General features: G+C 32.3%; 1 protein-coding gene and 1 long non-coding RNA gene across 2 annotated transcripts; one reads left to right on the top strand and one right to left on the bottom strand.

Moving 5' to 3' along the window:
- The first annotated feature begins 8,461 nt into the window (after positions 1–8,461).
- LOC130443020 (uncharacterized) lies at positions 8,462–10,810 on the top strand. The gene is made up of 3 exons (XR_008909812.1): positions 8,462–8,540; positions 8,592–8,840; positions 10,724–10,810. It is a non-coding gene; the product is annotated as an uncharacterized LOC130443020 (long non-coding RNA).
- A 3,428-nt stretch (positions 10,811–14,238) lies between these two features.
- Positions 14,239–15,280, bottom strand: LOC130442893 (uncharacterized). The gene is made up of 3 exons (XM_056777289.1): positions 15,177–15,280; positions 15,037–15,118; positions 14,239–14,949 (listed from the first exon to the last, which is right to left on the bottom strand). Exons 1-3 carry the CDS (start codon positions 15,271–15,273, stop codon positions 14,712–14,714), a joined length of 417 nt encoding a protein of 138 aa, XP_056633267.1. The 5' UTR covers positions 15,274–15,280; the 3' UTR covers positions 14,239–14,711.
- Positions 15,281–15,343: the final 63 nt, after the last annotated feature.

The raw sequence follows: 15,343 nt of genomic DNA, 5'->3' as shown, positions 1-15,343 counted from the left end.
TTTTTTGATAAATGTCAAAAAATTTTATGTCAACAAACGTGAAATGATTTTTTTTAAATTTATATAATCAGATAATAATAATCGAGAAAAGTTAAACACGTGACAATATTGATTCTTTTATTCTCGACCGATCACTTTGCCTAAAACCTGTTATTACTTTTTTAATAAAATATTTAAATTTGCTTTATAAGAGTTATCGATTAATTCGAGAAATATTAACAAGAGCCTCGAAATTAATCGATTACTCTACGAGTAACGAGACGTAATAAACGAAAAAGATTACATCAAGTTACAAGTGAAAAATGATAATCGATTATTTTCGATTGGTATTCGTTTCAATTATATAATGAATGTTAGCTCTCAACAAACTGCTCCCAAATGCATTTCCGCGTTTTTAGCGTGTTCAGAGGCGTTAAAGATTCGTTTCTTTTTATACTTGAAGAGATTCCTTGCAATTTAAAGACTTGCAATTTCCATTGGCTGCATTTTAACATTAAAATAACAATATAATTTTTTTAATCGATTACTTTCACATATTTGCAAAAGAACAACTTTTAATTGTAAAAAACATATTCCCTTCAAAAATTATCGCCATTCTTCGTACACGACAACAAGGTGACAGCTACGACCAAGGTTAGTACAAGACAGGTTACCCGATAACTTGTCTGATCTACGCGTGACGTCATCTGTTGAAAGCAGATAGTGAAGATTATAGGAATAGCACGGTTTTAGCTCATTTGTTTGGCCGTTTTTGAGGATAAATATAAAAATTAGATATTTTTATGTGATTTTATTGTGATACCGTTTATTGTTTCAAATTCCAACTTATTTTTTATGTCAGAGTATCTAAGTAACATAATGACATAATAATTTTACTCTAGCTTACCTTAAATATTGTATACTTTTACTAAACAAAGTTTCTACACTAATCTATATACTTAATGCATACTAAAATGTTTTCTTAACTCAAACTTAGTCCACTAAACTACTGTCTAAATAAAAGGTTTAAAAAAATCTCATAAAAACACTACTTTCGAATAAAAAATCAAAAGTGCAGATACAAAATAAGGATGAAACGTAAATACTAATTCTTCGGATAGTTTCCCACAAATTACGTAATGGCTTATTTCTTTCGTTTGTCGCATCCATGTTATCGGGCAACCTATCATCTACTAACCTTGACTTACTACAATTTCGTCTTCTTTTTTATTTGTTAAACTGCATCGGTCTTTATCATCGATATACTCCAATTAATGTTTGGTAGCTTCAGGGAATTTATACTTACTTAATAATTTATTATTTAACTTTAATTTTTTAAATTCATTTTGTTTTTAATTTATTTATTTTTAATGAATGAAAATGCTCAATATATTTATCATTATAAGAAAGTGTGAAGATATATTATTATGCTGCTTCTTCTTCTGCTACAACTTCTTCTTCTTCTTCTTTTTCATCTTCTACTATACTAACGTTGTCTTTATCATTGAATGATTCCAGTTCCGAATTTGTCATTTTTAAATGATTTATAATTCCAGTTACATTTGGAGGATTGTTTCCAAATTCGTCCCTAATGTTCTCCAAATAGCTCAAAGTCCATCTAAAAGTTATTTTTGAATTTTATTCAAAAAATACATTATTAATTAATTTGTTTGTATTGGATATTTCATTCTTGTATTTACCTTTGATGTTCTATTGGGATGCTATCATGACCAGCGGCCAAAAGCATTATGGTACTTATGGTAATCGCTAAAAGATCTATGACGTCTTGGGCGGGATTTGGTGGTTTCGGAAATTCTTCGAAAGTATCATCAAACAACGCCCACGGAGATGATATCATAGCAGTTGTTACGCGGAATTCTCGAGTCGTACCCCCAGCAGGTGTTTGGAAACTTAAAAATTAAAAATACAATTTAAATAAAAATTCTTCTGGAATTAATACAGTTTCAACTCACAAGCTTTCGAAAGCAGCACTTTTTGATCTGGAAGATCTGGATCTAATAGACCTTCTTGATGCTATAGTGGTTCTGGAGGATTTTCCTCTGCTATCGATTTGCGCTTCCGGTGGTAATTCGATTTTTGCGATTCCTCCAGGTCGCGGTATAGTAAAAAATACTTCTGGATGACTTTCATTTAAATACGCCATTTTTTATATGTTTGAATATTCACTGGATAATTTAAAAGTTACAAATCGACGTTAAACGTCATTAAATGACGTGATTGACGATATTATTAAAGGCAGTGTTCCATGCGTTGTTTATTTCGATATTTGTTGGCTCAAATTCATATTTTAAACAATTATAGTCTCGTGATTAAATTCTACTGAGGTGTTAAAATGGTATCAAGGAATAGTAAACGATAAAAATAAAAGTTTTAGTTATAATAATAAATCTAGAACGATACTGTCAACTTCATGTTGACACTGTCTCATTTATTTTTCGTTTAGATGTAGTTTAAAAAATTTCGTAAAGCTAAATTTCAAGTAATATTTTCGGAATGGCTCAAAGGAACTTTCAATGGGACTACGGCGAATCGAAATGGACGAAAATAATTATACCTAGCGGTACTGTCGATCCAAATCAATCGACTGTCATACAGATTCCCGAAGATCTTCAACACACCGAAGTTATTATTGCCAGAAGTCCAGTAAATACGCCATACAATCATTAAAAAATATTCAATGAGAATAATTGATTCTTTGTAGGGTGCTAATGGTCAAGATAGGACTAATGGCGGAGGAGGTGTAGGAGGCGGCGGCGGTGGTAAACCTTGCCCGTCTACATCTCGTGGACAGGCAGGGGGTGTGTCTCAGCAGGTAATAATATTTGGATTCACAAACAAACATTTTTAATTGTTTTTTTTTTCAATCATGATCAAAGATAGATGATCCACGAGTAGGATGGGTTATTTTAACAAAAAAAAGTAACAAATTATTATTTTTTCGCGTCAATTTTTGGTATACAATGAAGCTTCACACATTAGAAAATACGTGACGTTTTATTCTCAACTATAAATTTCGATTCATAAACTTGATGTTGTACCATGCAAATCCTTGTCCACATCCACTCATTCCATCTAAAAACGACCTCAAGAATCATTTTCTAGAACCGCCCCTACTTAAGATCTTAATCTTCACAACTTAGCACGCTCTGTAAAACGTGATTCATCTTCTTTCATTCTCTTTGTTATAGGTGCCTTCAAAGTTAATCGTCGACTGTATTTTTTACTTTAATCTTCCTTGGTGGGATCAATTCCCTCAACTGTTACAGTGAGTTATGAGGTCTTGAAATCATCTTCTGGCCATAAGTTTTTGAATCTTCTTTCGGTCCAACTCTTACTGGATCTACTGATCTCCCCATAAAACATTGTTTGTCTCAGGGTTCTGATTGGCTTTATTACCATCTTTATTACTTTATTACCCACCCTATAATTTGCGTAATACACAACAAATATTGTTAAATATTTAAATTTTTGATTTATCGATGTAATCTTGTTATTTCGTTACATAATTTTGGATTCTCTGTACAAATTTCGACAAATAATCGTCGTCTATTTGGTTCCATTCGTTTTTCAGGATATTTCAAAGATAAGAAGTAAATCGGGTTGAGGTCATCAGGCGAGTGTGACGACTTTCAGTACATTCTTCCTTACCAATCCTTTCAAATACACTTTGCATAGTTCCAAACATTAATTGAGATCGTTGTCATGATGGAAGATGAATTTTCTGCCGTTCAGGCGCTGGCCAGAGTCTACCTCATTTTTTTTAAATAGGCCGAGCCACCGCCGTGGTTTACAGTTGGGATCTAACTTTACCAGTACTTCCTTTGACCTGCGCACAAATACTAATCTCTTAGAACATCCCACCCTAAAACTCCCTTCCGGTCCAATTTTCATATTATCCAGCTCACTGCAACCTCTTTATTTTATTTTAACGTTTTAAAAGAGGTTTTAAAAAAGGTTTCTTTACCGCCTCATCTCCAAAAAATTAGCTTCTTTCAACCTCTTTTTCATTGAAGGAGTACTCGAAGGCAGTTTTCTAGATTCATTGATCTGAACAGCTATCTCTGGGTCCATGGGTGGTGGATCACGTTTACTGATCAATTTAATACGTTTATCTTCAGCGGTTGTGGTTTTTCGAGGACGCCTTGAACGTTTTCTATAGCCACATCTCATGGTGGATGGATATTTTTAACCAAAAGATATTTTGCGTCTCATAGAACTAACTGGGACTAAACTACAATCATAAACATCGAAGAAATGATTTGCATGTAAAGAATAATGAACAAAGTAGCCGGTATTTGCAAGTTTTAACTTGTCGCACTTACCGACAACTACGTTTTAGTTGTCCTCTTACCTTCTTGTCCAATAAGTAGTCGATAAGGTCCCTAAACGTCAATTCTCTTTCCAGATACTTTGCTTTAATGATCAAGAAGATTCCTTTCTCATTCAATGTCTTCCGATATCTTTCTGTTTGCTTTGCACCAGTTCTCAATTAGTTTTTGGTTACCATCTCCGATTGTGTGCTTCTGGTGGCAGTGTGCCCAGTGTACATAGTCTCCAAGGGAATAAAATAATTCTTCGTGGCATCTCGATATCATATATTTAGATTACTTGCCAATGACACGCCGTTCCAGTACGATAATTATCGCAAAAAGTTTATTCAGACATAGGAGATTATAAGAATTTTAATTTTAGGGTAGTTATGCACCCCCATCGCCAGGACAAACATTTTCAAGTCCTCCACCTTCATCGAGAAGTCAAAATGTACCTACTCCAGGTCCTGGAGGTGAAGGTAGAACAAAATTCGTTCGTAATACAATTTTCTTGTCATTTCTTTTCCTTATTTTTTTCTACAGACGATGAAGATACTAACATGCTGGAATTGACGACCCCCAATGAGGCTGATATCATTAAATTCGTAAGAGAATGTGATCATCAACGAGCTAGATTGTTAGTGATGCCTATAAATAAAAAAATGCGATTGATGGAACAAATGGAGTACATAGAAACCGGTGTGGTTCGTAGAGATTTGAAAGAATTCCAAGAAACTAGAAGGAAATTGGTTTTTGATCTGCAAAGTCTGTTCGCAGCTTTACCAAATGTTAAACAAACCGTCAAAGGTATTATAATTTTTGCTTTTTCAGGTCGTTGAGTGTATATATATAATGTATTTTTATTTACAGGTGTAGCTTTAGGAAAGCCCTGATCACCTATTAGAAAAAAAAAATAATGTTTTCTTCTTTTAAATTGTTCCTTTTGTTAACACTTTATCATTATCACGAAATGACTGAAAATAAATGATTTTTTGAATAGTTTTTATACGTTTTTTTCAAGTTACGTTTTAAATAGTAATAAAAAAATAGATTTAGGATAAATAATATTCATTTCTAATAGATAATTCTTCAAATTAATCAAACAATTATACGAATTAAATAAAAATACGAGGGCGGTACAAATATAATCAAGACAAACGGTGTAGATGGCGCGCCTGTATGTTTTGAAGGGCGCGGCTTGTTTATGTGTCACCCGGGTTCCTTACTAACATTGTCGAATAGTTTTAGTCGCAAAACGCACGTTTAATGAGTGTATTACGACCATGAGTGAATGTCAAGTGTCGACTGCCGTTGCGCAACGTATCGTCATTGGTTTTTTAACGTGGAAAGGCATTAAAAATACGAAACACGGAAAATCTTCGGCGATTACGAAACTGTTGTGTTTAAATGGACCAAGATTTTCAAAAATGGCCGCGAAACCGTCGAGAATGATCCACCATAACACCAGACAACATTCGCTGCAAAGACCAACTCCTAGAATAAATTTCGACTCCATTAGTATTGGGTAATGTAGAGTCTGTCAAGTTCAATATTGCAAAATATCGGCGCGATGGGTTCCCAAACTGTTCTTCTTCTTCTTCTGCTATCCATTAATGGAAGTTTGCGATCACTTCTGACCATTTTATCCTGTCTCTGGTGGTATCAGTTAATTTTCCTGGGGCTCTTATTATCCAATTTCTGATATTGTGGAGCCACGACTCGTGTTATCCAACCCTCATCTTTCCAATATCTTTTTCCTTCTATCGAGAGTTGAGGCAAATGGTACCTCTTGCTCCCTAACACATGACCCAGGTATGCGGTCTTCCTTCGTTTTATCGTGCCCAGAAATTCATGATCTCTTCCTATTCCCCTCAAAATTTCTTGCTATAAAAATTCCTCGGTAGATCTACATCCATGGTGTTAACTTTCAGTCTCCAGCCTTCCATACCGTACAATACTGTTGAGCTTCAAGCAACGGTTTTTAATGCAATCTCCCCTACAGACAAAACATGGGCACACTATTACACTTCCAAAAAAGAAGGTGTCGTCTAAAGAATGGAGAAAAAAGTAGAAAGGAACGCCAGTCAAAACGAAGACAACCAGGACCGCGGGTAAAATTATGTGTATTGTATTCTGGGATCGACGGGGAGTGCTGTACATTAACTTCTTTCGCACACAACGTTCCATAAATTCTGCATACTACTCTAGCCTTCTCAAAACACGCGTGAAACCTGCTTAGCATTTCAGCACAAAGAGTGATTTTTTTCCAAGATAACTCGAGTCCTCAAACTGCGCGTCGCACGCTCGATACAATGTCAGAATTCGTAGGAGAGATTCTTGAACATCCTTCCTACAGTCAGGACTTATCGCCCTGAGACTACCACATGTCTGGACTACTGAAAGAAGACCTCGGAGGTCACAAGTTCATCACTGGGTTACCCAAGGAAACTGGCATTCAAAAGTTTCCGGAGAGAATGTCTAACTAACGCAAAATTGACTCATGTCTTTAAAATGACTGTTGCAAAACAACTTTTGCTATTTGTAGAAAAAACGCAAGTAATTTGCTGATAGAAATGGCTAATATACAAGTAGTGTTAGCAGAATATCGAGAGGCTGCTACGAATCAAATCAGACTTGGACAAGCACCCCACAGAGTGATAAATCGATTCACGACCACAAAAGAAAATGAACCGTAGCGTACTCTTTTGGTTCATTAGCAAAACTAATACGTTTACAGATTTAACGGTAGGTCGAACTAGAAGCTGTGATATCCAGTCACGCAGAGGACAGCATTGACATTTGACATAATGTAATGGATGCGTAGTTGGTCAGGATCGTTTTGGTTAATACATCGCCAAAAATTTTAATTTAGAATTTGAATTTGAAATATGTCGCCAAAAGCAAAGAGGAAACTGTTGTTTCCAAATTTAGTACTGCTAATGAACTGAGAGATGGCGTTGAAACAGGTACTCGATTTGGCTAAAGGATGTGGTGATCTATGGTTGAAAGAAGATGCAATAAGTCATCCCCTAGCCGTAGACAGTTTATCCGAAAATATTAAAAGTCAACCGTAAATGTAAATGTTCAAAACGAGAAAATTTTTCCGCTTTCGTTGTTTCATCTTTACGTTAATTGTTAAAAATCAATTGTTAAGATGTTCTGTGATCACCCAAGCTTTTTTGTCACTAAGGGTTCTGATTTCTCTTCTAATGTTACATCAATATTAGAAAATGAAAAAACTGAATCATTGATGTTTCCACTTCCCCCAGAAACTTATTTGAGCACCTTTTCATTTACCTTCTTCAGTAATCTTTGTTCGTTTAAGTCGTTTCCAAACAGTTTGGGGTACAAATTTGTGGTGCAGGTTAATCAAAAATCATTCAATTGATCCCTACTTGCACACGTATTTAGTAAGGACAAAATAAAATGCCCTGGTAACTTTGAAGGTCATTTCAATGGGAATATATTTTGTGGGGACTTCTTAAAAACTTTGAATGATCTGCAAGAATGCATTCGTAAATTATGCAGAAATGCAGAATAGGTACCAACGAGATGATTCTGAATTACAAATATTTTTTTATTTATATTTTATTTACATAAGGTGTTTATTTTACTATTATACATTATCATTGGCTAATTATGATTATTAAATAAACAAAGTAAACATTTAAAATCAACATTATGTTTGAGACACCCTATTTTTATGGTTATGTTTCTAAATATTTTTGATTTGATCTTTGAACATTTAGAAACATAAACATATTAAAAGGTCTAAGAAATAAGTAACTAAAGAAATTAATTTTTATGGTTATTAAGGTTTCTTTGTAAATGATCTCGTTGCTTGAGGTGAAATTCTTATAAAAAAAGTGGTATTTTTGTGCAATAATAAGTTTATTAATTACAATATTGTGCTACTGTTCTATTGAGGGGACACACTGTATATTCCGCGTTATTTATATTTCTAGTATGTAAAAATCACTTTAATTGACATATGTCAAATTGACTAACGTTATTAAAAATCGATTTACAAAATTTTAGTACTAAAATAATATATTCATCTAGTTTGAATTAATAAACTGACCATGGGTGAACAAAATTGGACAAAAATCGTAATTCCAAGCGGTACAGTAGATTCCTCCCAAAACGCAATAATCGAAATACCGGTTAATTTGAAAGGTTCACATATCGTTATAGCTAAAAATAGAGTTTCAGATGACGGCGAGTCTCAAGGTTAGTAAAGTAAAATAAAAAATAAATTTCCCACTCAACTCTGACGTATAGGTGATGAAGTCGAATTAGAAGTGATATCGGACAAAGAAAAAGAAATGATAGAATCGATTCAGAATTACGAAGACGAAAGAAAACGATTAGTGATAGCGCCTGTTCGTCAGAAATATAGATTAGTTGATCAGATGGAATACGTAGAAACCGGTGTATTGCGTAAAGATATAACTGATTTTCAAGAAGCTAGAAGAAAATTAGTTTTTGATGTCCATAGTATTATTTCTACACTGCCTGACATAAACAAAGGTACACTGTTTCTTATGATCGCTGAAATATTGAATTTCTCCTAGGGACAATTTATGACAATTGTTTTTTTTTCTATTTAAAGCGTTTTTTGATTACGGATCTCTCACTATTAGTGTCTTAAATGATCATTACATACAATTCACATCGATGTCTATTACGAAAGTTATAAGTGGGTCAATCCACAGAACTTCATGAACAGAATTCAATGACATCAGTGTAAACCTGTCGGAACGATTAGAACGAGAGTGTTCAATAGAATAAATTTATTCAGTTAGTTTTATTTTTGGCTAGAAAAGATAAATTATCATTTTTAACACACAAATACTAGATTTTTATTATAGATTTCCATTAAATACTTCCTGAAATAGTAAAAAAATCTTGTTAATTAGATTCAACCTAAAAATTTCTAATTTGACGTTTCTCTAATCATAGTAAACAATGTTGCCAAGATTATTTATGATTTTCACTATTTAGACTCGTATAATTTCGAATATTTTGTCTGTTTTAACAATCTTATTCTAATTTGAATAATATTTCTAAACAATTAATCTAATTTAATAGTTTATTGTACAACTATTGTAGGAAAAATGTATTTCTTACTAGTGACGAGCTATAAAACACTAACCGCAGTTTTGGATTAGTTCCATGATAAATATTATCAATTAACGTCTAGAAACAACTTAATTTGTTAGGTTAAGTTGGGTTAGGATAATTTTTCGTTCATAATAGTTTTGATTTTAGGTTTCATATGATTGAAAAATAGTTTTTTAAACAGGTAAAAATAGTGACATTACGACCTATTTCGATCTTTATGAAAATATGACTGATAATTTGCATAATTATATTAGTTAATAAATCAACTCTGATAAGTTAGGTTAAGTTAGATTGGTTTAGGTTTCGAGTATCGTTAAAAGGATGAAAACGATTCTACGGTATATGTCAATGACAAGCGTTTAATCTCGTGAGCCTTTTGGTGATAACAGAAGACGTTTCAAGACTGTTTCGACGAGAAGCTTAGTGGAAATATTAACATTTTTGAGAAAACAAAAATCATCAGATTAGGCTTTTATAGATACGAAAAGATTGGGTCTTGCAGAATATAGTAGGTATTTTTGAACTTTTCGTGGGAAATTTTGGCATATTTTGAAGTAGCGCAAATTTTGACCCCGTTTATTCGTTTCTAAGTGAGGATTTCTCGATTTAAATTCCAATTAAGAGCTTAGCTGCCTTAGTAAATTCATTTAATAATCAAAAGGCGCTTTTTTATTGCTGCTTTACGTGGGGTAAGACCACGTGCAATGTAAAACGTACGTAATCAAAAGCTTGATGGAGCATGGAGGCGTTCTACACGGTCGAGATCGACCACCCAACTGAGGTGACCTTGTTCGAGTCGACCTTCGTCATTTCCGACTGCGGACGAAGCTTGTCGGGCTCACCACCAAGGTTGTTCGAAGTCGTGTACTACTCAACCAAAAATTGGTGGGTCAACCAGTTTCTACACTGTCCATTATTACATCAACCCGACCAAGGTGACCTCGGTTGGGTGGTGGGACCGCGTAGAACGCCTATTATGGGTACTTTTGAGTTAACAACCAACCAAATGTCAATTAAATCAGGTAATTGATTGAAGCACTTTAGTAAAACTAATTTTTTTTCTTTTGTGATAAATTTGTGGCTGTCACTTTATGTTTTACGGCTAAAACTTCGACAGTCACAAAAGTGGAGCGGGTTTTTTCGTTTTGGTTGGTTACAGTCATAAATTCTTGCATAATGTCAAACAACGTAAGAAATTCATCAAGTGCAAGACGTTGCACGTTGTCTTGCTCAAAAACAAGCGACATTTGAAAAAATTATTTTTTTAATCACTATAATAATTATTTTAGTTATAAGCAGAAGATAACTAATCGGAAACTGGATGTCTATTTCACGAAAAATTGCATAACAAAATAAAAAATAAATCCTAATCGTCTCAATAGTTTTTTATTTCCTTTTTTTATTTTTTTTTATAGTCCATGTTGTTGGCACAATCTTCATCCATGCTCTTAAGCTTGCGTGTTGTTTGTGTGAACAGCTCCAGTTTGACAGATTATTTGAGGTTATGATATACAGAATACGAAAATTTATTGTTTTTCACAATATGAGACAAGTAACAGTTTACGTATTAACAAAATCAGAAATTTCGTATGAAATATTATACAAATAAAATAGTAAAATGACTAGTATTTGTAGTGAGGTCCTAAAAATATATTAAAAGGATAGAATAACATGGAAAAATTGTCATCAATATATGAATCGTTTCCAGTATTGAAAATCCTTTTCGAAAAAGGTAAAGTATAATCCTAAGATTGAAGTAATCATTTATTTAGATGAAAATAGAATATAACAGATGCACTATCAACTTTTCTCAGTGTAACATAGAACTATATCCTGTCATCGAATATTTATTATGCGTGAACGACATAGAAAAATTATTAACAGAATAAAATGTTCATTTAATATAATTTATTACGTTTTCTCTTGTTATTTGACATATAAAATGAATATATTTCAGTATCCAAAATCTCTTTGGAAAAGAGTAAATTATAATCATAGGATCATTTACTTACTAAACATAGAATATAAAAAATGCACTATCAACTTTTTTCAGTGTAACGTAGAGCTATATCCTGTCATCGAGTATTTATTTTGTAAAATGTATGTTCTGTGTATTTAATTTGTCACTAAATCGAATTCTTCTTTTTTATATCCCCTTGTGTCTCATATTTAGCAATGTCAGTATACAATATTGAATTTTTTTTGAAAAACGCGGTGTGCTTTGATTATTTTTGACAGAAACCCGTCAACAATTAAAAGCATCAAATAAACACCATGCCAATATTAAAATCCAGATATAAATTGTACGGGTTTTGTACGGGCATATTTATTATTGCAATAACAACAATAATTGGCATTTTAATAGAAAAATTTTCAGACAAAGACATGGTTCATTTGAATGTACAGATGTATATTAGTCTGATATCATGTATTTTCATCGGGATTTCAACACTCCATTTAACATGGAATGTTTTTGTTGCCATATATTTCCAGTAAGTATATCTAAGTATATAAAATTCTTGAAGGAAAATTTTACCTCAAAAACTTAGCCGACATTATTGAATTTGTACTGACGTCAAATGTCAAATAAAATATTTATATTCATAATATTAATTTAATTTTTTTGACAAAAAACACTCTGTTCTTTATAGTTTAATAGATATTACAAATTTAATAATAAAATTAGAACTAACCTAATGTGAAATATTCAAATCTGTTAGTTGTCAAATTTGATAAAAGTCATTGATTAACTAGAATGTTTTCAATATAAAATAGAATTGAGTTTAGAAGCTCATTTACGTCAAAATGGCTGCGGGTAACTTGCGTTCAGGTTTGCAAAACTAATTTTCCTCAAGTTTCTATTATACTCGCTTGTCATACTGTATTTACACTGCATAATGAAAAAAAAAATGACAAAGCCACGTTTCTAGGAGGAAATTGTGCACATTTCTAAGTAGCAATTCCTTACGAAACCATTTCGAGATAAAACTAGCAATAATAAGGTCTAAAATCCAACAATTAACTTTACAAACCACACAGAAGAAGGCATTTGTTTACCCAACGGCGGCCATTTTTGAATGAGCATCAGCTGATTTTGACAATTTAAAGTTCTCTCTAGCGACAAATGACATAATTTATAATTTACTAGCTAGATACGTTTTGTTGATATTATTTACTGTTTGTAACGTAACTTCCAATTTGTAATTCACATTATTTATTTCATCGAATTTACAATTATTAAGAGAGTTGTTTTGATAGATATATTATAGATAGGCTTTGGTTTTGATTTTTCAGTCGAAATACTGGAATTTGGTTGTTTAATCTTATATTATGGGAACTTATTTTGATGGTGAACTCCATAACAGGAAAAAATTATTGGCTTATTTCACTCGTTACCTTGAATATGGTATTCATATTTCTTTTAATGATTTTCATATCAAATTTTCATTATCATTGGAAGGAATGGAGAGAGGAGAATTCCACGGAATTATACCTTTGGCAAGTAATCTATGGGCAATCAATAACTTCTAGGAACGTACAAAATTACAGAATTCCATTAACAGGGTATTTATTCATTAAATAATATCGAATCGGTCGATTTTAATCTGAACGTTTTCTATATTGTTCAATTTACGCATTTCAGATCGCTCATATTTTCTTCATCTCAAGCATTTATTTTGAACGACTATGGAAGTGATAACTACGATTGGGAATGGGATTTTACATATTTTACAGAAAACGAAGAGTTTGCGTGGACAGTTTATTCGCAGAGTTTAACAGGTTCAATCGATACACTTTATTCTAAAGGTAAAAACATAAAAAATAAAAATAAATTACAATATTTGACGTTTGTTTGTTGATTTAGATCACTTCAAATCATTAACTTTTCAGTATACATAACTTGTCATTGACGTTTTTCTTTTTTTGCTTCGTGATACCGAGTATTAACATTACACACAAATAGTCAGGTTGTTATAAGATTCATAGAGAATTAAAGTTTTATTTTAAAGGAATTGGTCATTTCGGAATGACGTCACATCCAGCCGCCATATTGTTTTGAGGGAAATATATTGCATTATTTATATCAAAATTATTATTAGTAGTGTTGTTTTAGTTAGTTTTCTTGACCAAAAATATTCATTGCAATGGAAAATGCGATCAAAACAACTGTGCTGTCCCAACTATATGATTATTTTTGTCTGCGGTTTTTCGTTCTGAGTGGTTGGTGGCCTTGCCTCTGACATTTAGTGTTGTCATCTTAAAGTTTTCTACTTCACATGATCCGATTCGTTTATATTTTAAATTCATTTCTTCGAGTAATTAAAATTCGATAAAACCATAAATCGTGTCCGAGTTTGTTTAGATTAGAACATGAAAGTCGCATCAACGAACTATTCATAGAAAAATGAAATAAAATGTTTGTTTGTCTACCACGACAGTATGGCTGACGTTTCGAATCATGTCATTCGAAATGACTTATATTATTTGTAGTCTTGGAAGAATATTATGGGAAACGGAATAAAAAGGAAGGAAATAGTTTAACTTATACTTGTATGAACGAAACTAATATGGATGAAGAATGTATTAGCCATGAAAGTGTTCAAAATGTTGTGAGTCCTACTAATTCGGATGACGGGAATTCTGAATCGAAATAAAATTTCATGAAACATTTGGTATTTGTTAAATTGTTAATATTTTGAAATAAAAAATGAGTTCAATGAATTGGAAAGATTTAATGACCGTCGGACCAAGTTTTTGGGCAAAGGTGGGTATAGAGGGTAGAAAATAAAAAAAACAAATAAAATTTAATAAAACCTTATTATGATAACAACATTGATCAAAAAATTCTATACAAATTCCATTTCCCAAGTCTAATACCTAGTATTCCTCATAAACAAATTCAATATCAAAAGTGCCACAGATAAAATACGATTTAAAATTTGTCTTTGAAAAATATCCGTTTTCACTCATGTCACTCATGGGTCAACACTTTTGAATTATTAGTTTACACTACTTCTACACCAGTACTAACAATTACACTGTATAACGCGCCATTCAATAACTAAGTTATCGTCTTCAGAGACAGGACAAGTTTAAACTTCATTACTTCTGATATTATAATGCTAACCGCCACTAACCAAACTATTATTTTGGAGAAAATTAATATTATTATGCATTTAAAATAAAAAACAAGTTTTTAAATTTTTGTGATTTATTTCTTCCATCAAATATGCATGTTATCGTTGTAGAAATAATTTTATTTCGTGTATATTATAATTAAAAATCGAAATCCACTCCTGCTTTACCAAGGAATCTGACAGCAGATTTTTTGATGTTCATACTGACGTTCTTGATAGTATTCTTATCTTTTTTGACAGCTGTCACTTCGTCGTCTTCCGCTTCTTCTAAATTAGTCAACTTACCATCTAATAATATACGAGCAATATAAGTTTGTCTAGAGGTTACTACTGGAACTATTTGTTTTGCGAATAACTTTGGCGGTCTAATTTCGTACCTAATTTCCAAAAATAATTTTCATAATAAAAATAAGAATGAGAGTTGCCCTTCTTATTGGGAGTATAAAGAAAACGGAAGCACCTACCATACGTTTTCAGAAAGTTCACTTATATTTGTTGACACATTTTTATCCGTTTGAGTTCCTTCTACGTAAACATAATTCCTTTCTGGAATAAAATTTGGTTAAAAAAACATTTGTTGTTCGAAATTTGTAGGAATCTTTACCATAATCAAGATTTTCCTCGGTACAAACACAAGGCCTTTTGAAAGAAAGGGATATTTCATCATCATAAGGACGATGTCTGGGATATATCATCGACATAACTAAAATTTCAAAGAATATTCCAAAAGGTTATTAAAATAAAAATTCTCCGTTAAGTTGACATAAACTT

The sequence above is a fragment of the Diorhabda sublineata genome, chromosome 4 (genome assembly GCF_026230105.1).
Source record: "Diorhabda sublineata isolate icDioSubl1.1 chromosome 4, icDioSubl1.1, whole genome shotgun sequence".
Classification (NCBI taxonomy): Eukaryota; Metazoa; Arthropoda; class Insecta; order Coleoptera; family Chrysomelidae; genus Diorhabda; species Diorhabda sublineata.
This window is presented reverse-complemented; position numbering and strand designations above follow the sequence as displayed.